The sequence below is a fragment of the Lissotriton helveticus genome, chromosome 3_1 (genome assembly GCF_964261635.1).
Source record: "Lissotriton helveticus chromosome 3_1, aLisHel1.1, whole genome shotgun sequence".
Lineage (NCBI taxonomy): Eukaryota > Metazoa > Chordata > Amphibia > Caudata > Salamandridae > Lissotriton > Lissotriton helveticus.
The window spans coordinates 2111414726-2111439997 of record NC_136061.1 but is presented as its reverse complement, the minus strand read 5'-3'; the positions used below and the strand labels follow the sequence as shown (position 1 = coordinate 2111439997).

General features: G+C 40.7%; 1 protein-coding gene across 21 annotated transcripts in view; it reads right to left on the bottom strand.

The window, feature by feature from the left end:
• Positions 1-4124: 4124 nt before the first annotated feature.
• The window catches only part of PPIP5K1 (diphosphoinositol pentakisphosphate kinase 1), a 1366868-nt gene continuing 1345720 nt past the window's right edge, over positions 4125-25272 (bottom strand). For all 21 annotated transcript variants that reach the window (XM_078683299.1, XM_078683308.1, XM_078683288.1 and 18 more), the window contains 2 exons: positions 11550-11663; positions 4125-9702 (listed from right to left, as the gene is read on the bottom strand). In XM_078683299.1, coding sequence (XP_078539425.1) covers positions 9161-9702; positions 11550-11663 — 656 coding nt within the window. In that variant the 3' untranslated portion in view covers positions 4125-9160. The remainder of the gene's footprint in view (positions 9703-11549; positions 11664-25272) is intronic.

Here is a 25272-nt window from a genome sequence, read left to right as displayed (position 1 = left end):
CTTTGCAGATACAGATAATTTTTGTTCTGATTCTTCCGATACTTCACTACATGGTGTATGTGCATTTCTTTTCTGGCTGAAACAGACTTATCTGATTCCTCCATGGTCTTATATTTGGATTTCTATTTCCCTGCTTTTCCTATTCCTTTAGATTGCATGTGATACAGTATTCTTCTTGCTTCTAAATGGACATTACCTTCCAGAGTGCTCTGCCGTTGAACTAGTAGCTGAAGTACTGAAGCCTCATTCTTCTACACAAAGTGCGAAGAAACCCGTCCCATTTGAAAATGTCAGCATTTCCTGTCTCGGATGGAATTGTTTGGCATAAAGTCCCATTTAATATTTTTGGTCCTACAGAAACTCTGCAGATTCTTTGCGTATTCAAGGTAGCTATGGATTAAGTTATTACCCCAGCCCCATCTCTGATGAATGAGCTGTTGAAGCAGTCAAGAGCATGCTTTTTGAAATTGAGTCTTATACAGTATATTCTGCTAATTATGGTGGAATGTTTTGTTATCATCACTATTTACCAAGGGCTAGTACGCCACGATCAGTTTTCAATCACACACAATGGGAACATTGCCTGACACCTGCAAAAACAACAGTTGATGGACAGAATGCAGAACAATGTCATACATTCACCCCAGTACAGAGATCTGGGTCTAAATCCATCGCCAGGGTAGTTCAAAAACATATTTGAAAAAGCTAGCAAAGATTTCTGGTCTCAACTCTCTAAACCCAGTTTCTTTATTATTATAAGCTTATCCCTTCCCTAGCAAAGAAAAATATGATGACTCTAACAAAATGAATCTATTCAGATTAATTTATTTCCCAACTGGCCATTGTAGAAAAGTGCACCTATTTGACATGGTCACCCCCACTTTTTGCCTGCCATTCGCTGCAATTTTAACAGAAGTGCACTGGGGTCCTGCTATCCAGATCCCCTGTGCCAGATCTATTTTCCTAAAACTACAATTGTTTCCCCAATTGCCAATACCTTTAGCACCCAGGTAAGTCCCTAGTAGATGGTACCACTGCCACCTAGTTCATGGGTATTAAAGAGGGTCCCTTCGGGCTGCAGAATGCATTGTGCCATTGCAGCCTGTGTGAGATGGTGCAGACAAAAGTGAAGACACAACATGACACATCTCCTATGTGCCATGCCAGTACACACTGTATGCAATACATGCCAGGCACGCCTACACCAGGCCTTGCAGCCCTAAGGCAGAATGTATTATATTACATGTGTGGACATATCTGCAGGAGCAGATATATGTGATGTCTAAGCCGGTTCATAGACATTGCAAGTGAACAGGGATAAGGATATGTACTGAAATATGAGTTCCCCAGCTACATGATGGTTTCACTGAAACCAAGGATGTTTGCTATCAAACATCTCATATTAACAAACCCATACTGATTCCAGTGAATGACTTAATAATACGTGCACCTAGAGAGTACCTTAGAGGTACACCCTGTAAACATACTAGTCCACTAGTGTGCTGGCTGACTGGTACAGTCCAGCTTGCCACCACAGACATTTTCTGGACCCCCCAGGAGGTAAGAGACCCACTCTCGGAGGTCAGGAACAATGCCTTCTCTGGCAGTAGGTGTTTATACCCCCTCCAACCAGGGTGGCCAGGAATCAGCATACCAAGGTCAGAGACTTCAAAGCCTTTGCCACCTTTAAAATGCAACCCCGGCATCCCCCAGATCTGGGAAATGCCACCCCTTACCCTGAGGCCCATTTGGCACTGGGACAGGTGGGAAATTAGTATGCTAAGTAGGACTGGAGCACATACAGGTCAGACGCACAGTGTTTCGATTACAGGTATCCGAGTAGAGAAACCGAAAACTTCATTAGTGGTACAGAATGTGAAACTTCGTTGGGCCATTCACTAGTTTGTAAAGAGGTGACACTTTATGACGCGTGCAATGCGTCCATCGCAAACTTGGCATGTTATCTGTAGGGTGTCCCAGTGTCCTTAATTCGGCTAGTATTGCTTTCAAATGGAAGTTATTGGATCCTGAACTACAATGATTGTTGTGGGATGAAATTGGGAGTGCCATATGTGGTGACAGTTCTCAGGGTTGTGACTTGCTGTAATTAGGTGTTATTTCCACCTACACACATGATTAGGGAAGTCACTGTTTGGCCCTCACTTCATATTTTTAATGTTAACTTTGATAAGCCGACTGAAAGTCTTATTGTTTCAGAATGTTGCATTAACATCTGCTCGAGACACATTCGATCCTCAGGTAGCAAGGTCTTCCTCTGAAGTACAATCGCCATTGTGAACAAATCTGCAAAAGCATTTTGGAGAACTTGTGCACCACATATTTAATGTTTCAAATACTGCAGGAGTGGTACATTTTCTTAAAACAATTGAGTCTGACTTTGTTAGCACTTTCCAGACAGTTTTCAGAGTGATTATATCCTTTTTACGCTCTTTGATTTTCAGTGTATTTGGATGCATACTGCTTGTGTTATTTCTGCTATTTTGGTCCTATTTTTGTTGCTCCACAATGGATGTTCCATCTCAATGCCAAATGGTGATCGACTTACCAAATGTTCTGTTGTGTCATGAACGCATGATACAGTACTTTGGAGTGTCTTTGATTCAGGAATTGACCAACAACAGTTTTTGTCTTTTAGACCTGTATGGTTACATTAGAGGCAGCCTGTGTTCCACTGTCTTTGGTGCCGTTTCGAGTGTGCCCTAAACCATTGTCTTGGGATGTAATTGGTTCAATCTATGGATATAGATCTGCTAGTTGGTCCGCTGAGGGCTCATCTTCACTGCTGCCCAATGAGACTGCCATTGCTGCAGTATGCTTACTATGAGCTATCATCTCACGCCAGCATGTATGCTTTGACTCCTGCTACAATTATACTACTATAAAATATAAACACCAAGGTGGTCCTAGTGGCAATGTGTTATTATCAAAAGGTAGTAGAATCCTATTGTATCATATCTACAATCAAATTAATTGATCCTTTTGCAAGAGAGACAAAATATACCAGAGAGAAACACAGCACTTATTTCAAAGGGAGAAAATATATCCACATTTAATCCTCGATTTTCATAATAAATCACAAAATGCATACACGTTTTACAGTAATTATTTTGCAGGTTGCTCGAACAGTAGTGCATAGAAAAGTGTGCGTGAAAATGCTCATGTGAAAAGTGAAGAAGAGGGAAAAACTGTGGAATCAGTTCTTCGGTGGGAAACTGGAAGCAAGACCAAATGGCACCCTTACGTCCTTGCAAATTCCTTGTTTAAGAGTGGTGAGACTAGGTTGAATCCCGATTTTCTATCTTGTGCTACCGCATCTTCGACTTACCAGAAAACTTCGACAGTGACAATGAAGAGGTCACGTGTACAGCCTCAGAAGAGGGTCCACGCTCTCTATTTAAAGTTCAAGCAGGACTTCCATGACTTCTTTTGATGCTCAGTGATGTACAGCTTCATGGTACCAAATTGCTTTCAGATTCAGATTCACTCCTTACTGAACTTGGAGTGAAGCCCGAACCCAAACATCAAAGACACACTTGGTGGGCATGTGTCACAGAAACCTGCTTGCAACAGTCCTTACATCTATTAAACCCTGTAGGAGACATGTCCCTTGCATACTGGAAAGAAATGGATGTTTTAGGAAAAATTTGCCAATTGATGAAAAAAAGTTGGAGCGAGCTCCAGATCTGCATGAGAAGGTGTGGAAAGAAAGGAACTGATGTCAGTGGACAAGGATGGCACGTATATGTAGACCTGCACATCACTTTTTGTAACGTAAGGACACCAGTGAGGAGCTACATGACACCACCTACAAGCATGCTGGAGGACTGCTGTTAAATTTTACGGATCCAAGCTGTCACTTGGACATATTCTAAAGATGAGGAATCTGCAGCTAGAAGTACCCATTATAAACAATATTTCTTTAATCAAATAGTTGTGTGATGTCTGTCTTCAACCACCAAAGAACTGAACTCCATTAAATAACACTAGACCATCACACTTTACTCTAAGTTGCACACACACCCTGATCTAATTTATATTTTGAGGCCTCAAACAAAGATTAATCACATTAGAAGCAGCTGAAAAAATGACTACAGAAATCTCAGTGGATTAATAAAAGATATATTTTTCTAATTTGATGCGATCGGGAAAACAGAAGGATATACAAAACACCATATCTGTAGGCATACGAGTCAATCTCAAGAATGAAAGACTACTGGAAAAGAAAGGGGGCTTTCAAGAACAAGACATTACACACATATTTAGCTAGTGCACATCATATTTTAGTGTACATGAATGTGTGTGCAACAAGAAAAATTACAAGTAGCCAAATAAATCAGACATTAGTCTTCAATTGTACTGCATTTCCTTTATATCCCACCTGACTCTCTATGAAAGTGTTAAGGGATTGACGATTCACAGTATAAAAGGCATAGATATGTTTACATACACATGAATCTGTACGCCATTAACACACATACACACACAATGTAAAACATACCATTTACTTATCATTAGAGGGATAGACAAGGACGTTTGTAGAGTGCTGCACAAAAATATTTAACATAGTCATCAAGATAAGCACAATCCTACATAAAAGATGTGAAAATGGTTAGCAACATTTTTCAAATGTCTTGCACAGGGGTAATCTGTTGAAATGATGCTGGTGCTGGAGAGGGCCAAAATTATCCATCTCACTTGCTGCTCTTCTGTTGGGGAAACAAAGTGTTGTTTATTCCAATCAAAACTTAACATTTGTTAAGGGAATGATAGGAGTATCAAAACAGATCATCAGGGAAAATCAATCCATTTTACATATTTATTATATTAGATGCACACAGAAATATGCCCTACTCTTAGCATGGTGCTGCAAGTGCACATAATGTGTCACATAAATATATAAATTAAATACATATTCATTATATAATTATGTTGCTATATTATAGATTAGGTACTAATTTAATCAAAGCATATCCTGACTTAGTTCCTTTGCTCACTCTCAATTATCGAACATAAAAAGAATGCAAAAAAAGTCAACCTGCAATAAAATGTTGAAAACAAAAACAATAGGACACTAAGCTCTTTAAAAATTACTTTCTATAAGAACAGACATGTCACAACTGCATTATAGATAGACATCTTTATCTGACAGTAATCAGTTATTAAAGTGGGATTAGTCGACTACTCTATGTGGACGCACCATACATAACAAAATAAACTATCCTGACAGCACCAACACTGACGTTTTCAGCCTATATTGAGGATGCTTAACTTAATTACACACCCAAACTACCCACCATTACATTTTCCAGTGAGCATCCCCTTACAACGAAGAAAGAGCTCACACCATGTACCACAACCAAGCTTTATATTTTAGTCCACTGGATAAGAGCCGACCACTGGAAGTACATATTAATGGGCACATTCAGCGTCCAGTCGAGTGCTACCCAGGAAGGGATACCACCCTATCCGCAAAACCAAAATGCGACTCTGCACAGAATTACCTACTGCTAAAAGCAGGGGGTAAATGTATATGAACTGGGGGTAGAGGTGATATCAACCGGAATTGTTAATTCCGACTTCAGTAGCTCTTCTCTTTAATTAGCAGTCATCTCATAATGAGGCCTAATGATGCACAAATTCTCACCACTTGTAAGTAAACTTTAGTCTGCTGGAGCAGAGAAATATATGAATTTTCTTTGCAATAACACTGTGTACATCTACTAGACATCATACTGCACTTCCAGGTTAAAGCAGTCATAGTGTCACATAAAATCCATGAACACTAAAAAACGCACCCAAAGACCAAGAACACCATCACCCAAATTCTGGAAAAATTAAAAAAGGTTTATGACTGTGATTAAGTCAAGTAAGCATTTGGATAAAACACATGTATATACTAAGCAATCCTAAGTTAAAAATACATGTATTTTATTTTAAAAACAGCAGATTATGGTGGCACTACAAGGACTAAAATCAGTTAATTGGCATTCAAGGATAATAAAGTAATCTCAGTGATTGTTATTAATCCTCTGCCAAGGCCCATTCATAAGAAAAAGTCTGAAATTAGTTTCCCCACTCACATACACTCTTTATTTAGGGAACTACACAATCTTACTAAATGTGCTTTAAATAAATGTAGCAACACAAATGATGAGGGCCTTCTTTAATAAGTATTCCCTCACTGTCTCGCCTACACTGTGCAGGGAGAGACAAATCTGTCCTAGTCTAGATTGGTGTAATACTTTTTTTTAATTAAGACTGTGTTACAACTTTAAATTAAAATTCTTCCTAAAATATACACTAACATCCCAACTGTATGAATTTTCTAGCTAGTCTATTCCCCACCACACAGCACTTTAAGCACTATAATGAATTTTGTCAGTTTTCCAGACTATATGCACGTGCCATCTGATGAATTTATTAAGATATTGGCTATTTAATGATAATGCATAAAAATATAACTCTCCGCAGTTACCATTTCAAACACATTAATACAACATGTGTTTTATAGAATCGTACTTGCATACCATTGATTGGAAGGAACTATTGTACTACCTAGTAGCAGGGACATTTGAACATCACTCTGGGCTCGATTCCCACATTCAAGTTTAAATTAAAAGTACAAAAAAGCAGCAATATCTCAACAAAAATTCCACATCCTCACGGACAGAATCAAGGTTGCTGAAAGTTTCCATTCGGAAAGTGTACTGAAGAATGTGGCACTTCACCATATGACAGGTTTATTGCATTTTTGGGGTTGGGTTGGAAATGTGAGACTTTGTGGTGGGAGACCCCACACGATGAGGGTATACCCTTAGTCTTAGAAGACAGTGGGTATTTGTGTCGATCTAGCAGGTAGTTACGAACCTGGAAAGAGACATAGTTGATCTTGTCAAAGGCAAGAATAAGTATGTTCACAGGGTGGAAATAAGGAGGGAATACCTCTGGAATTAATGTGACACAAGGGAAAGGGTTTTTCAACTGGAATTTTTTTTTCCACTTGGTGTACAAAATGATGTCTTAAGGAATATTTGCTTTACAGCTACATCTGCCACATTTTTATATTTGTTGGAAATTCCATATTTGTATATTTGACACACCGCTATATTCCGGAAAACTTTGATTGCTGTAGATTTCCTGGATATACTCCTGAATCTGCTCCAAACATAGAAATTGTAAGAGAGCATTTTTTCCCATTTAGAATGCAGGGATTAGTGAGTCAAGCTAGCTGTGCATACAGAAGCTCCACAGTCCACACCTAAAACGCCACAAAACTTCTTCTCACACAAGTTAACACAAGACAAGTCAGCGTCTTCCCCTTTAAAGCAAATCCTATGCATATCCTATTATGATGGCTGTTACACTGATTTCGAGATAAAAAAATAGGTGACAAATTGGAAGTGTTTACAAATAAGTGTTCAGAATATTTAAAAAAATACTCTCTGTTCTTTAGAAAGTAATATTTCCTAATAATGTTTTACATCTGTGCTCTGTTGGCAATACTCTATATCTGTATCAGTGCAACGAAATTATGTTCACATGTCACAACATACTTTGTGAATTGAACAATTCTGACAAGAGCTATGTGAGCACCACAGACATTAATGATCCTAAACAATTAATATATTTTTGAATTCCTGCCACCAAGTTCTGACATTAATTAAATGAATACTAATAAATGTCACAACTATCATGTTTAAAGCTTAACCCATGTTCTCATTTACACGATCACAAATCGATGGACATGTTTCAGTCAGCGCCAAAGCAAATGTGGGTTTTTACCCTAACAAATCTATACATCGTTTTGTGATGCTGCTGACTTACAGGATGTTCACATGCCCATGCTACACACACCCATTCTTGTCAATCAACAAAATAGACACTGCCTTCAAGTTTGGTAGAAGTATAAACAAAGGCAATGTGAGAAGGATACTGTTAGTTGACATTCTTTCAAAGCAGGCATTCTAGGACATTTTGTAGACAACACCTTGTGTAAATGTAACAAGGGGAGTTTGCTTCATTTCAAAACAACGGATTAGGAATCCATTCAACATGAATGCTCTGCCAGAAAAGTAAGTTCTTCATTGTCCCACATTGATGAGAATGTACTTATCAGAATACTCAGTCTGAGTCATACCAATCCCTCCCTTTGCAATATTGTTTTCTAAAACTTCCTTTTAAATACAACCCAGACTTGTCTAACTTGACTTCTAACAGACTGAGTGACGAGCAACCACTATATGCCTGCTTAACCACTTTTACTGTGTGTACAAAAATCACTATCTGAAAACGAAAGAAACACTATAAAATACTCTTTCTCTAAAAACCTTGTATGATCCTGAAGGAGTTTCCGGTCACTCTTAAGAATTAGAGTTACCCGATACGCCCTTTTTCACTTACTATTTCAGGATTCAATCACAATTATTTCAATAAATTTACCTTCCGAAGGAAAAGTTCTGTAATGCAAAGACTATAGTTAATATTTCTTTGTTACTGAGCAATGAATCAGTTAGTTGCCAAAGATTTAACACTTTCTCTTTGTATAATTAGCACTGCACATGCGCTTCACAAATGTCAGCTTTTGAAGAAATCCCTTTCCTTATCAATTTAGATGGTCAGATCCAGCTCCTTTTATGTCTTCATGTTGATGTGGCCAGAAGTCATATTTGAAAACCAAAGGATCCTTCATTTAATACAATATGACAGTGGTTTTACTGATAACTGAGGATCAAGTAATATCGAACAAAAGAGGCAACTTGGCCAACTAGACTTGTCTTTGATATAGCTGCTGTTTTTTACAGTTTGCAAAGTGGTTGCTTACTCACTGTGCAACTGATCTTCAAGATCTGTTATTTGCATGCCTGCTAAAGTGGTTCTAACGAGTCAAGCCTAAGACGCAGCAAGCTCTACCAACCGTTTTGTTTGGTGGCAGCTATTCTGCAATGTCTGTTGCTTCAAGGTTTACAAGTTCATATTGATATTGTATGACGACGATCAATCTTTTTCTTCTGGTTTCCAAACATCTGCTTGCATTTTGAAGGATGGAGATCTTAATGATTTTTCAGCTTGGCCACTTTGAATGCACAGGTGCCAGTTGTGCTAAAGTAAGCCTCTCAAAAAGTGTCAGGCTGTTGGATGGTTACTGGCCATGAAAGAGCTCTTCATTGGCTAATACAGGACTCTCAATCAATGCCGTATTAAGCAGTGGTTCACTGTTTGTATGCTGGTCTTGAACAATTGATTGGTTAGGCAGAGGTTGGCTTGGGAGTGATGCCTCTCCAGGTGGTTGCTGGGCCACAACAATTTGTTCACATGTAGGACATGAGCCTGGTAGAGCAACTTTGTGAGATGGCTGCAGGCCTAAAAGAGTTTCGTCAGTGAGCACCTGCTGGCTAGGGAAAGCTTCTTCAATATACAATGGCTCTGTTAACTCAGTTTCCTTCCGGAGCAGCAGCGGAGCCAGAGAAGTAGCTTTGCCTGACAGAAGCAACGTCTGAGGTGATGCATTACTGTTGGGCTGCTGGCTTTGGGGAATCATCTCCTGTGAAAGATCTTGCTGTGATTCGCTAATCTGAGCAATTAAATTCACCTTTTCATTGAAGCTGATACGTGTGGAAATATCAGAGCTGGTGGGCGAAGAAGGACCAGCACTCGACACAGTGCTTGAAGGACCACTGCTATCTGTTAAAAAAAAATAATAATTTGTTAACAGGTCATGGATTCCATCAGTTAAACATTAGTGACAACTATCAGTTAAGTGTACAGAATGAGTTTTGTTTGTGTGTCCTTACAAAATAAAAGTTACATCTCTTTAGGTGCATAACTCAAAGGACCAAGTGATTTTCAATTTCAACATTATGGCAGCTGAATCAGCTGTACTGGCTACTGTATGTAGAAAACACTCCAATTGCCAAGTAGAAATTATTCAGTTTACTATGTTATCACTTAGAGCCTGACTATGATGTCAGGCGGAATGCCATCCAACAGTTAGTCGGAGGCTTTCCTCCCGACATTGATGGTTTCCCTCCGACTGCCTTATTACAATATCGGTGGTTGGAGGGAAACCCGCGGGGGATTCCACTGTGCTTCAGACAGGCTCAAGGAGCCCACTGGAGTCTCGGAAGGACTGATAATCCTCAAATGGTAGCAGTGCCTGGTGAGTCACCGCCGTCAGGATTATGATGTGCTTTTCCCACAGCCATTTCATGTCTGCCTTTCCGACATGGAAAGGCTGTCGGGAAGTGACATTGAGGGCCCCTAGGAGGGCCCCGTCTCCCGTGGCCTCCGCTATGAGACTTGGGGGCCCAGTGGAGGTCCCCTACAAGCCACACAGGGCACGGATGTTTTAAAAGTGTATATTTTCTATTGAGGCGGGTGCTGCAACCCGTAGCACAAGCCTCAATAGAAAATATACACTTTGCAACCACCATGAAGGCAATCGCATCCAAATTGTGGAAGCAAAACCTCCGACTCCTTGTTGTACGGTCCATTTCCACTACAAAGACGTTCAGACGTTCGTCTGATCGGCATCACAATTCGGTCCTTAGATGTCAAAAGATAATTCTTTTAAAAACTAGTAATCCATTTAGTCACAACAGGATACTTGAAACTCTTGAAGCTGACATCATTGAACCAGCTTAAAAGAAAATTTGGAGAAAGTGATAAAGCATTCAATTTGAGGCAGGCAAGCCAGGCACAAGGTCTCAAACACGTGACTCACTCTGTTCTCAGGATTCACCCAGGATCACTAGTCAAACACAGAATCAGTTTAGATTGTGCGTCAGACACCTGTCTGGCACATTTTGAAGACAGCTTTGCACCAGCTCCAAATAAAACAAGTTGAAACAATCCAAACTTTGCTGTAGCCAAGGCTTAGGTAAATGTTACAATGTTTAATTATTAACTGAAGGTACAACATGGTTAGGGTTAAACATCCACCTTTTAAAACAGTTTTAACATTGCAGTTCCTGTCTTGTGGTGATGAAAATCTAAAGAATTAATTAAATTAATAGTTTGGGAGGCTTCATTTTAAATAAGACCTCATAGTCGCATAGTGCATAGCTAAGCGAACACGCACTGGCAAAAAGGGCAACTAGGCATTTTTCCAGTTATGCACCAAATAAAAATAAGAAACAAAAATAATTTGTTGTAACTCTACTGAATCAAAGAACGAACACCAGAACAGTTCCACTGACCCTCCTACAGTACATCAGTCAGAACACTTCTGGCCACAATGTTTCTAGCTAAACTGTTGCACAAATGTCATGGCTATCAAATAAGCAGGAAAAAAGGTGTGCAATAGATTTGTTCCAGTGGTGCGATAAGTTATAGAGCAAGGTTTCATATTTCACATAATATAACCCAATGTGTTTAAACATGTGACTTCCCATCGGCAATGATCACAAAATTTACAAATGTTCAAATATAAAATGTGATAAGCAGGGAATTCAGTCAAACTAACAAATATAACAAACTAACAAAGATATTAACTGAAGAATTAAAGGCAAAAGAAAGTGAAAAACATTTACACCATGGTGGCTTCTCTGAACGCTGGCGAAGGGGTAAAGAGGACGATGAAAGGATTCTTTGAGGTATGTAGAGATCACCTGGCGACTCACTGGTAATCATGGAATCAAAGGTACCTGTAATTCATAATAAAAACACATATCATTTGTGGAAACATAAAAAAGAGAGCATTGGAGCAAAACAGTAACCACGGTAAATTAACAAGCTACTGAAGAACACAAATATCAGGCACAGAGTGATCACTGCCTCCTTATCTTATCACACATTATCACACATTAGACACACACTCAATTATGATTCCACCCTGAAACAGCTGATCTGGATGCATACCTTGCTCTTTTGCGGCCTGATGTATCAAATATTTGTAACCATTCTGTGCCTATGTATTATATAGTGCTTACTATCCTATGTGCACTGAAGCACTTTCAGAAAGGGACAGCAAGCTATGCCATGTAGTGTGTGTGGCTGGAAGGGTGTTGTCTTAGTTTTTACACCCTATGTGGAAAGAGTTAAAGAGGTGTGAGAGAGAGAGAAGCACAGTTTATGGTTGTCAGTAGGCTGGCAGCTTCAAGTAGCTCTGCAGGCCCATTTATGGTATTTGTTATGATCATAGTCTACTTAGCTGGTTACTACATTGGGTTAGCCAACCTGATATTTTGTTTAAAGTTTTTGGTCCTGAGCAGGCATGTATGGAGAGAGAAATGGTGAGGCGATCTGCTGGTGGGAAGCAGACTGTACAATGGGACAGAATAAAAAGGCACTTCCAGATAATAAATTCACCTGGAAATATGGATTTAGACAATCGTCTTAAACAAAGCAGTACAAGCTGTCTAGGTTGTTCCTCCCGAAACTCACGATAAGTGGCATACAACATCAAAGCAAGGTTAAAAGACTCTTAAGCAATTTAACACCAAGCATTTTATAAAGGAGTAACAGAAATAAAATAGAAAAGCGTTTGGTAAATATTCATGATCATTTCAGTGCCATGACTCCAAAAAGCAACAAAATCAAACTAAGCAAGGCCTGTTGAGTAACTTCTTTAACACAATACATAAACATTGATTTGAAGTATAAGTATTAGGGTAGTATGAGGAATGACAAGCAGGCAGAACTGTAATGAAACATGACAACATTAGGGAGGTTGGAGTCTTTCTTTGGGAAATAATGTATACCAAGAATTGTACACAGATTTTAGCAGATGTCGGCTTGGGTTTTAGAGGATGTGAGCAACAGAAATATAATGTGTTTGGGGCTAGTCATAACCTTCAACAGGCCACTTAATTTTGGGAAAAAAATGTTTTAGGTCTTTATTAAAAAAGTCAAGTTATTTGTAGTAGATCTTAACAAAATAGTCAGGGATTTAAAGCAACAGGGTGCACAGACTGATCAGGCTATAAGTTAATTTTGAATCATTTGAGAAACAAAGTGAAAAAGAGAAAATGATGCGGCAATCCAAGCATTCAGAGGACTGAGCAGGGTCCAGAGTCAGAAATGGAGGACCACTTTAGGCTGTATGACGATGCATAGAGCCATTAACAGAGTAAAGATAGCCAATATTGATCTCTGATACAGTCAAACTGTTGTCCTGTTAGTGTGCACCCATAATCATAAACGCAGTCGAATTTGGTACGAGACAAGCTAGATATATCAACAACAGTGAATTGCTGTAATTCAGGTCAGAAGAGAAACTGGCAAATATTACAGTGACTGTAGAGAATATATGAGGATTTGCCTGAGAATGTTTAACTGACAGCATACTATGAATGCCACAATGCTGATCTGAAGCACCCATAGCACTCCCCCAACCATTACTTTTTTAGTTCACTTTATTTGAGATCTAGTTGATTTACTTTACAATTGAGCATAGACAAAATGGAAGAGGCGGTTGCGACAACACAACTCTTCTTCCAGCAAAGAAGTATCCTAGTGTCAACAAGTGAAAATATAAAAGCCAAATGATTAAATCTAGACAAAGAGAGAACATTAACATTAAAAGAGCACGGTAACCCGAGCAATGCAACAAAGAAAGTAAAAAAAATAGGGGTGAAAAAATGGATATAAACTCCCTGACAAGTGTAAATAAGAAATAGAAATTCCAGATAAAGGCTTTTCTACAAACAACATCAAAGAGAGGGAGGATAAAGCATGTATAACTGATGGAATCACAGCCTACAGAAAGATCAGAGATAAGTTTTAACGGGGTAACCCCATAAAACTGCCCTGCCTGGGTCAATAGTGCAGTACGTTTTGAGGTATGGTCGTGGAAGTTCCTTACTACTATGAATTAAACTCAAAGGGACAACCAATTCTTCACACACACTTACTGAATCTTATTCAAAAGGAAATTTACTTTGCCTGAGTAATAAATTTCATTGAATGCAATTATAGCTCAAAGCATTAATGATTTGGCACGTATCAGCTTCAGTATACAGTACATGTAATATTTATAGTGCTCATAGTGTGATAGGAAAAAGAGAGGTATTCAGGTAATCGGAGTGGATTGGTGAGTGAGGGACAGGGTAAAGGTTAAGTGACAGACACAATAAACTACTATATACAGTAAAACCTTTCCAGCCTAATAAAGGTCTACAGTTCCCATTTATGCATAACTCATAGGCATATATTAATTAGCTTGATTTGTTGCTAGGAGTTTGTTGGTATGAGGTAGTAAGTCTACGTTTCGACCTCTGGTAGATGGAGGGTGAATTGTTCCTTTTCCAGTCCTCATTCCATTGAGAGAGACCCTGCTCATGATTCAATCGTACCAGCATCGGGAGATTTATCACCCGGGATGCAAGTTCGCCAACCAAGTTTGAAGGAGCCAGTAAATGCCCCACTAGAATCGTCCACTGACCGTCCTTCCTATCAAGTGCTCGCTACACAACCTTGCCCTGATGAAGACCCCACACTGTGGAACAATTCACCCTGTACAAATGTTTTGCAACGGAAATGCGGTTGCAAAATATTTGCAATTTACTGCCAATTGAAAGTTGGTGGTAACCCATTCGCAAAAAAGGAAGGGGGCCCCAATGGATCATTTTCCCTTTGAGCATGATTCGCAAAATATTTTTCTTAGCAAGCAGTGGTCCCTATGACCACTGCCTACTCTTAAAATATGAAACTTAAATTTTTGTCTTTTTAAAAGCATCCTGTTTGTCTTCTGACCCCACAAATTGTGACCTACCCCATTAATAGTCCAAGGTTTTACTGGACGAAATGCTGCTGTTTTTATGAATTTCAAATGATGCACCAATAAAGGAAGAAACGCAACTGGATCTTGCCAGAATCTGTTATTCTCAAATTGTTTTATAATTTAATGTAATACAACACAGCTTGATTTATTACGTGGTGCAGCTCTGTTTTTGCTTTTGTGTAACATATCTTCCTGTGGAGGGAGGCATCTTTGGGCAGAAGGTGCATACAGAGAAGTGGACGCAAGGATAAACGAAATATTATCCAATAACAAAACATATTATGGGTGATTTACGGTGAGGGTGGTTTGGTAGCATTTCTAGGTCCACTGCCCACTTTCCGGTGTTTCTATGATAAACAAGTTACTTAACTTCAGTAACACTCTTCCAGGTAGATACTCTATCTAACCCCATATTCCTCACATTAGAGTACTCCCCAGGCACCAGACTGGATTTGGGAAATATTTCTCCATAGTAGTGCTCCTAGGTGGAGCCATGCAACTCCATGCTGACTCTACACCACCCCAGAAGTGTGGAGTCACATTTAAGGGCCACCCCGGTGTGCCACTGAACATTTCTTCTCATTTTCCTTACTTTGCCCTCAATTACAAAGTGTGAACAATTGCCAGTGTGCTGATTTCTGATGGTGGTCCTTTAAGACGTTAAAAAAGAGACAATTTTGGGGCGTGGCTAAGACTCCGAACAAGATGGCCACCTAGGGAATCCGCTCCGCCGAATCAGGACGCATTTTGGACCTGCCGATGCATTTTTCACTCAGCCCTTCGATGACCACTACCCGCCTCATGAACCAGAATGTCTGGAGTCTCCGGTGAGACCATTTTTTAATGTAGACGCGTTGCACTTAATGATATTTTCATCGCCGCATCCGTTCCTCAAGACGCCCGCCATTTTAGACGCGCGCGTCTCATCATCAGGAATTCAGCGCTCTCACAAGAATGTTTTCTACATGGTTGCTCCCTCTATCATTCCTTGATGCTTCACTGGTTATTGATGTATATCCTATAACTAAGGAGGATAATTTTTGGTTTCACCGCGTCATGCATATTTGTATCTGCACTGATGTATTTATTTCCTCAAGACGCCCGCCCTTTTTAGGTGCGAGTCTCCTCAGAATTTGAGTATGCTAACAAGTTTGCTGCCTACGCTTCTACCCCTTCGATAATCTCATGGCATTCAATGCCATTATTGCTGTGTGCTCTATTTTCTATAACTGTGGATACATTGATCATATGTTGCGGGACACTTGATTACATTCCTCATTTATATATCCCACACAGGATATCCGTCACTCTCTGTGAGTGGTGCTTTCACTTACTTGCCTGAATTTGCCTTTTTTTTTTTTTACAAAGACCACTTGGCTTCTGGATGTACTCTTTTCATTGACTTACTCCTAGAGGCAAAAACAGTTCTCTATCAACCAATATAACTTAGCTTCCTAGGAACATTTTTCTCCTACCAGCCTTCATTATAATTGTGCATAGTTCACTCTAAGCCCTGAAGTTAGATATTTATGGGAAAGTTGCGCAATCCGAAGTTTGCTTTTGTTCCTTCGAAACGTGCTTTTTTGGCAACATCCTCATTTTCCTCAGCATCAGACTCATCTTTAAACACAGGTCCAATGGCTGGAGTTACCTCTAACCGCTCTTCCTAGACGCAGCCTACTCCAAGCAAATCCTCTCCACCAACCACATCATCTAAACGCCTGAAACATGGTCCTCCATCTCCTGACAAAGCACCATCTCCCATTTCTATGGTACTACTTTTAGAGGAGATACACGCTTTGCGCCCGTTTGTAGAGGAAACTAATAGCAAAATGCAATTTCTTGAGGAGAAATGGTCTGCTACGGATAACAGAGTGGCGTTGGTGGAGCAGCAAGTTCCAGAGATACAAGTTAATTCACAACAAATTTCCTCTTTGGAAAAGTCGGTTCTCGTCCCTTCAACAGCATACTGAAGACTTAGAAAATAGGAACAGGAGGAATAACCTACGCATATACAGATTACTGGAATCTTTGGAAGGTGATGATCCTGTATCTTTTTTTTTCACCTCCTTCCTTCCGAAACTTCTAGATATGCCATCTACTACTTCTCTCAGCATCCAAAGAGCTTACAGGCTCAGTCCTCGCTCATCTGCTTCAGCTAAACCACGAGGTGTCATCATTTTCTTCTTGAAATTTACGGATCTTCTTTCAGTACTCTCTGCAGCTAGATCTAAACGTCAAGTTTCCTGGTTTAGTTAGAAGGTGTTTTTTTCTCAAGATGTTTCCAATGCTACTGCATTTAGAAGAAAAGAATTCCTGAACCTTCGTGCCCCTCTGCGAACTCTTGGTGCTAGATATGGTTTATTTCATCCATGTCACATACCAAAACCAAACATGGACCTTTCAAGACCCTGCAGGACTTAAAAACTTTATTCATATTCTAACTACCAGTGGCATGGATACTTCCACTCCTCCTAGTGGTTGATCATTTAACCTTTCTTTTTTACTTACAGGTTTTCTGTTACTGTCTCCACACTTCTTTTTATCTGTTATAATGCAGTTTTGCCTTTTGACGTTCCTTAAATAGTTTTAGTATGGTTCCTTTTAATGTTTACTACTTCTTTTTATATCTTCTCTTCTTAGGCATCATAGGTTCTTAAGACTTATTATCTCTACGCATTGCATGTTAGCTGGTTGTATCTACCCTTATGTATTTTCCTGATGTTAATCGTCTCTTTTGTTTATTCCTATAGATTAGTTGGTTAATGTCCCTTCAACCCATATGGCTCCCTTCCTGCATCCTTCCGTCCTGGTGCGGTCCGGACTCCCAATTTCGGTAGGCTCGTCTTGTTGAGTGTCGCCATTGCCCCATTGTCATTTTCTCTGTCCCTCTCAGGTATGTTACTCTCAGTCATCCTTTTTGGATATGTACTGTCTCTTCTTCTACTTCTCCTTTCTTTTCCTTTCCCTCTTTTCCTTTTCTTTGCCTCTTACCTACTGGTTATACTCTTTTTTTCCTCTGTCTGTACCTATTCCCTTCTTCTCTACATATGCAGTCTTAATTTTTTCTTCCTCGTACTTCTTCAGCTCCTTCTCTAAACTTCCCCTTTTTTCTCATCCTCTTTTTTTTTTTTACTTATTGGCATTCTATTTTTATCACTGTAGCTTTTGTTTCTTTAATTTTTTTTGCTGTTTTTACATTCAAAGTTATCTCCTGGAATGTAAAAGGTTTTATTAATCCTACTAAATGACAGAGAATCCTTTCCCACCTTGCTTCATATAACCCCAACATAGTTCTTATACAAGAGACCTATCTTACAGAAGCCAAATCGCTTAAGTTAAAAAGAATAAAAAAATGGTATTGCCATCTTATGTCACAAGAAATTAAAATGTAAAGGTATGTAAAGGTATGTCACAAGAAAATGATACTGAAGATAGATGGGTATTAACTAAGCTATTAATTAATTCTGTGCCTTTAACTGTCTTTAATGTCTATGGTCCTACACAACCTGATTGTTCTTTTTGGCCTTTAATTACGAAAAACTGTATTAAATATCGAGATAACCTGTTTATTCTAGGTGGTGATTGTAACCAGATTGTAGACCCATTTCTTGATCGCAAGTCAACTGTCTGTTTTCACAAACAATTCCTTGACACTATTTCTCAATCACATCTCATTGACTCTTGGAGACACTCTCATCCTGATACTCTTGATTATTCCTTTTTCTCTCCTCACCATGCATCTCTTTCTCGTCTTGATTACATTTTCTCTCTCAATCTTTATCTGAAAATCTGCTATCTTCTTCTGTCGAACCCATAGTCATCTCGGACCATGCCCCAATTGTAACAGACCTTGATCTACTCCACTCACATCCCAAGTCTCCCTGATGGCTCTATAATAACTCTTCTCACTGATCCTCTTTTCTCTTCTTCTTTTCGCTCCTTTGCTAACGAATTCTTTTTGATAACTCTAGTCTCTTCCTCAATGTTTTAAATAAAGAATCTTTCTTAGATGCCCCTATCTGGCATAATTTGCTTATTCTCCTAAACAATAGACCCATTTTTTGGAACACTTGGAGATTAAAAGGTGTCATACGGGTTAATCAGCTCTTTGATGGAGTGTTACCTTGCTCCTTTCCTCAATTTCCACTCTTATTTCATTGCCCTCGATCCTTTTTGCACAAATTCAACACTCTTATGGCAATTATTCTTGACATCCATTACTCCCTTCCTTCCTCCTCTACTACCCAAAATCCTCTCCTCAAAATACTTCTCACCCTTCCTAAAGCTTCTCTTATTTATAAATTCTTCTCATTCCCCAATCCAGATCGCGTTAAGTCTAAACTAGAACTTTCTTGGGAATCAGGTTTGGGCTGTGATTGGTCTGTCACTCTTTGGGATAAACTTTGGTCCAGATCCTTAAAGATTTCTCGTTCTGCTTCTCTTACCCAATCTTTGTTCTTCCTATGTCACAGACTTTATCTTTCTCCGATTTCTTTATCACGCTTCTGTCTTTCTCCTGATTCTAATTGCTGGACTTGTGTCTCTCCTAATGCTGATCTTCTTCATCTCTTCTTTCTCTGTCCTACAGTTTCTAAATTCTGGGGAAAGGTTTGGTCATATATCTCTCGTCTATTTACAATTTCCATTCCTTACTCTATACCTCTCCTCTTTGTGGGTAGCCTTTCTGAATCTTTAGACCTTCCCCCACATTGCCATGCCATGGTCTATTTGACCTCATGCTTGCTCTTGCATTTCAACACATCTCCTTTAACTGGAAAACTCTCACAAATATCTCCATACAATGTTGGTGGAACACTCTCTGTCATTTTCATAGACTTGATGTTGCCTTTGCCTCCTCTTGCAATCCAACTCTTAACAGAGATCTCTTCTGGTTACCTCTTACCACATACTTGGACCGGTTGGCCTTGAAGAAAACTCCACATGTCAATTTGGAACATTTTAAACCTCCTTGAAGGATATCAACTCTGTCCTTCTCTTCTCTCTTTACATGGTTCTTATATTATATGAACTTCTATACTGAACAATATGTATTACAGTATTTTGCTAGTATGCTTTACTCCGTACCTCTTTATATTGCAGTGTTAATATTGCCTTTCCTCCCCTTTATTGCTTTTTCTGTTTCCCTCCCTTCTTCCTCCCCTCTCCTATAAAATTCCACAAAATGCTTTTACCTTTCTCTACCTGGTATCAGCCTAACCCTTGTTTCAACATCATATTTGAATTTATTTCCTGTATTTGCTGGTATCTTTATATATTAACAAGTTTATCTATAAAGCTTTTCAAATATAAAAAAGAGGCAATTCCACTGAACAGGGAGGTGGGAGGGCGGTGAGAGATCTGCAGTTAAGCATATCCACCAGAAAGAGGGTATGAAGGTCTGAAACATTCTTCTGATGGATTGTTCCATTGTATATTTATCACCTTAGAATAGATACCAAAGCAGAACCTCCCCCAGATGGAGGGTTTCTGGAGTGGACTAACACCAAAAAGTCCTGCAGAACAGCAAGAGCAAAATGCCTTTCCCATGTGGCTGCCATTGCAGTAGCTCTTTGTGAACGTGTGCACTGATGCTTGTGTTGCATCCTGGCAGACGTCAAGGACAGGCACCCCACACGACAAAGCAGTGATAGCAGCGTTTGCCTTGGTGGAATGGGCTCCTAAACTATCCAGAGGTTGATCCTCAGCTAGTGTGTAGCAGATCCTATTGCAGATTACTATCCACCTCAACAGGGTCCTCTTTGTCATAGCCTTGACTTTCCTTTCCTTGCTGCAGAGAACCCCACAGACTCAATGGTCTTGGTATGATCAATGTAAAACCTTAAAGCTCTTTTGGGGTCCAGATAATGGAATCTCTCCTCCTCCATCTACTCTATCGAGGAGTGAAGGGTTGCAAACAACAGGGCCAGTCATGCACTGCCCAATATGGAAGGGAGTAATGACGTCAGGCAAGAATGCTTCTCAAGTCCTAAGCACCAACCTGTTCTGGGAAAAGGTGGTGTAGGCCTGATGCAGGGTACGTACTTTTAAGTTTTCTCATGCGATGAGCTGACATAATCACAATGACGAAGTCGGTCTTTAAAGTTATGAGACGCATTGAGTATCTATTTATTTATCAAGTTTTATATAGTGCAAACATGCCATTGTCTTGAAGGACTACATATGAGAAGAAGCATCAAGAGCAGCTTAAGGTCCCAATGTGACATCATAAACAGTTTGGGATTTGTAAGCGCAGGAAAACCTTCAGTCCTCTTCGTGTAATGGGGTATTTAGATAGTAAGAGACTTCTAGATCATCCAAGGTTTCCTCGACATCGATGAAGTCGGGAGCATTACGATTACTGACCGCCCCACATGAAAAATGGAACTATCATATACCTGATGTTGATACAGGATCCTTTATCGTCTAAGACAGCGAGGAGGCTAATTACTTTATATTTGTGAGTTTGACTCTCCTACATGCAAGGTAGTTTTTGACGTAGAAAGTGTAGCCCACCGCACCTTTGATGATGTATTAGTGTCTTACTATCTAAATACCCCATTACACGAAGGGGATTGGAGGTTTTCCCGCGCTTACAAATAACACACAGGTTTACTACATTTAAAGCCTTGAAAAAGTCTACATGGCGAAACACTTGTCGGCTCTCTACGTCTACGTTCTACCTACATGTCAACAAATTAACCATCTATATTTAAATATTGTATATACATAGGACTTTATTATACTGTACAACTTTGGTTCAAAGTCAAAACAAGCTTTATTACGTATATCAGAATATATCCATAAAAGCATTCTGCATAAAAGAACAACAACTAGTTGTGCATTTTACAATAGTCCAATTGTTTCCCCAAAGTACATTCTCCTTTGACCTTGTTCCCCCTATTAAAATTATTTTAAAACACATATTTAAATAATGATATAGGTACACTATGGCAATCAATACATTTTACATTACAGCACATAAGAACTACAAAAGCTTAAAATTCATTTAATATATATATTTTTTAAATAGACCAAAGTTTTCAAATCATAGAGTGTATGACCTATTCCGTTTCATAAACCAATGATTCCAAATATAAAAGTTCCTTCCTTCGCTTAATGGCCAAATGAGTGAAGGCAATAACCGCATTACATATTGAAACATGTTCTAAATTACAAATAAAATTAAAGGCAGTTTTATAGGAGTACAGTCTGTTAGAGATAAAAAGTGGGCGTAAAACTGATTTCCTTAAACCGTATAAAAATCGCAAAACAGTACAAAGTGAAGAGTGCTTTGGGCGGATTTACCATCACACGGGCACTTTGGCAGGTTTGCGCTCCATTTACCCATCTTCGGGAATGCCATCTGAAAATGCAGCGTACTCAGCCTTAATCTGGTTAAATAAAATCTATGTTGAGTATTTCTGATGAAAATGAGATATGACTGGGTACCCAATGGTAGAGGCCCTTCCCGGTATGATCTAACACTGAGTTTGGTACACAACACGCCTTGCCTTATTTTTTCCCTGGATTTAAAAAGTCTCGTTTTTAACAACCCCTTAATATAATTCTCTATACTCATTGCGTCTCTAAGGTAAGGTTTCACATCACATTCAATAATAATATTTTAGCCATGGTATTTTCTTCGAATGGTTGAGTGTGAGGCAACCATGTATAATTTCCTTAGTAAAGTGAGTTTCGTCCTTTGTATAGATTCGATACCATAGTGTTAGGGCAGACATACTAATCAAATTGCTTAGAAATGGTACATCTGTTTCCCTACAGACAATATAGGCAGCCGTGGAATTGGGAAATGTTAATACTCTTCGTAAAAATGAATTTTCCAGTGTTTGCAGTGGGGGGGGGGGGGGTATCTGCCATACCCCATAGTGCTCCACAATGGCATACTCCTGTCATACATTGGCTCCCATATAGTTTTAAAATCTCTCGCACTGGCTTGTTGCCTATTTTTTGGGAAAATCTAAAAATAGCCTCACTTTTCCTTAAAAATTTCAAATTAAACGAGGTAATATGTGTGTTCCAAGTACCTTTGCAGTTAAAAAGTAACCCCATGGGGGGCGTGGCTTAGCGCCAACGATGATGGCTGCCTAATGAGAGAGCTCCGCCGGAGCAGAATCCTAAAACCCCATGAAATCCGTCCATAAACCGGCAGAAGGAACCCAAAGCATCCGCAGAGTTAGGGAAGTACGCTGGGACCGAATCACTGAAAAATTCTAAGACCGGGGGTCATCCTCGGCTCCCCCGGCGTCTCGGAGGCACTGCCACGGTGGCTTGGAGGGAAGAAACACCCTTGGCTGCACCCACTAATTATCTATGCGGCAGCCCACTTGGCCGCGATAGCGCTGACGCTGCCCTTTGAGTCCCCCCGTCCCCGTCTTCATCTGTGACACCCAGCGGATATCCGACCTTGGCCTGGGGTGCTCGTGCGGACATTGGCGGCCGTGGTAGAGAGCGGATCTGCAAAGCCCGGGCCCCGAGGGGCCGCTGCTGTGACGGGAGGCGCTGGACCAGGAAGGCCGGTCGGGCCCTCATTGTACTACTGACCTTGCGCTGCCACATCGATCCAGGTGAGCAGAAATACTCCGGTGCGCTCTCCTCTCCCCTCCGCGCTTGACCCGATATCGTTGGGGGTGGCATGGGGTGCGGCGGGGTGCTGAGCGTAAGCGCGCGAGGACGACTAAACATAAAGGCGGGAGCCTCCGCTCTCGCCGCGAGGACGGCCAGTCCGGAGACGAGGGCTAAATTACTGCCAGACGCGCCCCGGGGCAACTATAGGGCCTACGCTTGGGGCGAGCAAATGTGAAGGAGGCGGCGAAGCAGCGTGGGGAAATCAATTTCTTCCCTGGAATTGGGGGGAGCAGGCCCAGCCTACAACAGCACCGGCTGCATATAAAGCTGCATGAAGGACTGCAAGTGCTGCCCACGTTGTTGCGGAAGAGCCCTTCCAGGCGCCTTGAACTGAGTTACCTGCTTTGGAGGCAAGGGTGCGGCGAAATTCACTAACTGATGGGGAAGGAAACAATCACCGCTTAAGGACGTAGTGGAGATACCCCAGTGTACCTGTAGAAGGGGCTACATCCCATACCGCACGTTCATATACACTGTGCCTGTGCAGACGGGGGACCAGTGCAGACAAGACCGGCAACCACTTCCCCGATTTGACTGCAACATGGCTCTTGGTAGGAAGGAACAGCCCTACAGATTGGGACGCCCCGACTATTCGCGAGAGAGCCAATATCCCTTTTTTTGGCGGGGAACAGAAGAACGCGACTACAGAATGAAGCCCAAGGGTAGCGCAACAGTGCAGAGCAGCAATCTTGACAAATATGCTGTCCCGAAGTCGGTCTCACAAGAAGAGGGAGCTCAAGGTGACCGGACTTAAACCACTGAACCGTCTCTCATGCCCATAATGGAGGCTATCCAGAGACTGGGGACCACCCTCGAAACCAAAAAAGTGTCCATCGAAATGAACTTTTTTTTTTTTTTTTTTCTTTTTTTTTTTTTGAAAACCTTTATTGAGACAAAAAACAGGAGATACATGCGCAGGCCCACAACCATCATGGCCGGCCGCAAAAATAGACGAGAATAATAGAGAACCACATATCAATATACAATCAGGATATTGAAAAGGACGCCAAAAACGACAGTGGGGCGCGCAACTCAGGAGAGGAGGTTTTACATTTTTAAAGCAAAAGGGAGCGAGGGGGCTGCAACAGGAAGGAGTAGACACCGCACATTTAGAGCCCCAAAAGAAACGCGGCAAGAGGGGCGTGCCCCATACATAAATAGTGGTGGGCTATACATGCAAAAACTATACAGGAGCAATAGGCAGCAATTCACACAACAACAGTGGGAAGCGTAAGCCCAGAAAGCCCATCCCAGGGACAAGAAGCAAAGATCCGATGAAACATAAGAAAACAAAGGTTGTAAGGACCCGAAACAGCCTACCCCACTAAGAGGAAAGAACCCTCCCAAAGCCGGAAAAGAGCGATAGGGACCATAGAACAAAACAAACTAAAATAACAAACCCCCCCCACACCCACCACCCTGCACCCCTGTAATGGCTACGGCCTAACCCACTAACAGCGTGCCTGTCGCCCCGGAACTGCCCCACAGTAGGGAAATTTATATAAAAGATTATATAAAAGAATGGAGGAGGAGAGAAACGAACCCACTCTCGGAATTCAATACTCAGGCCGCCCAACCCTAGACCCCATCGTCAACACAAACAGAATGCATCACATCCCCGGCTATCAATCAACACCCCAGCGGCACGAGCAACAACAGTATAAGCACATGAGGAGACACCACCCCCCCCACCATCCGCCGCCCGGCATTACGACCAAGTCCAGCTTCACAGTACCGTTCACCATCTCAAGTCCCAACAGTTTTACGGCATCACGGTGATTGAGAGGGAAAGTCCAGCCCTGTCCCCTGCGATCCAAAGCGTCGACGTGGTCCAGCAGCACCAGAGTCATCTTGAGCGGAACAAACAAACCGTGCGATCCCAG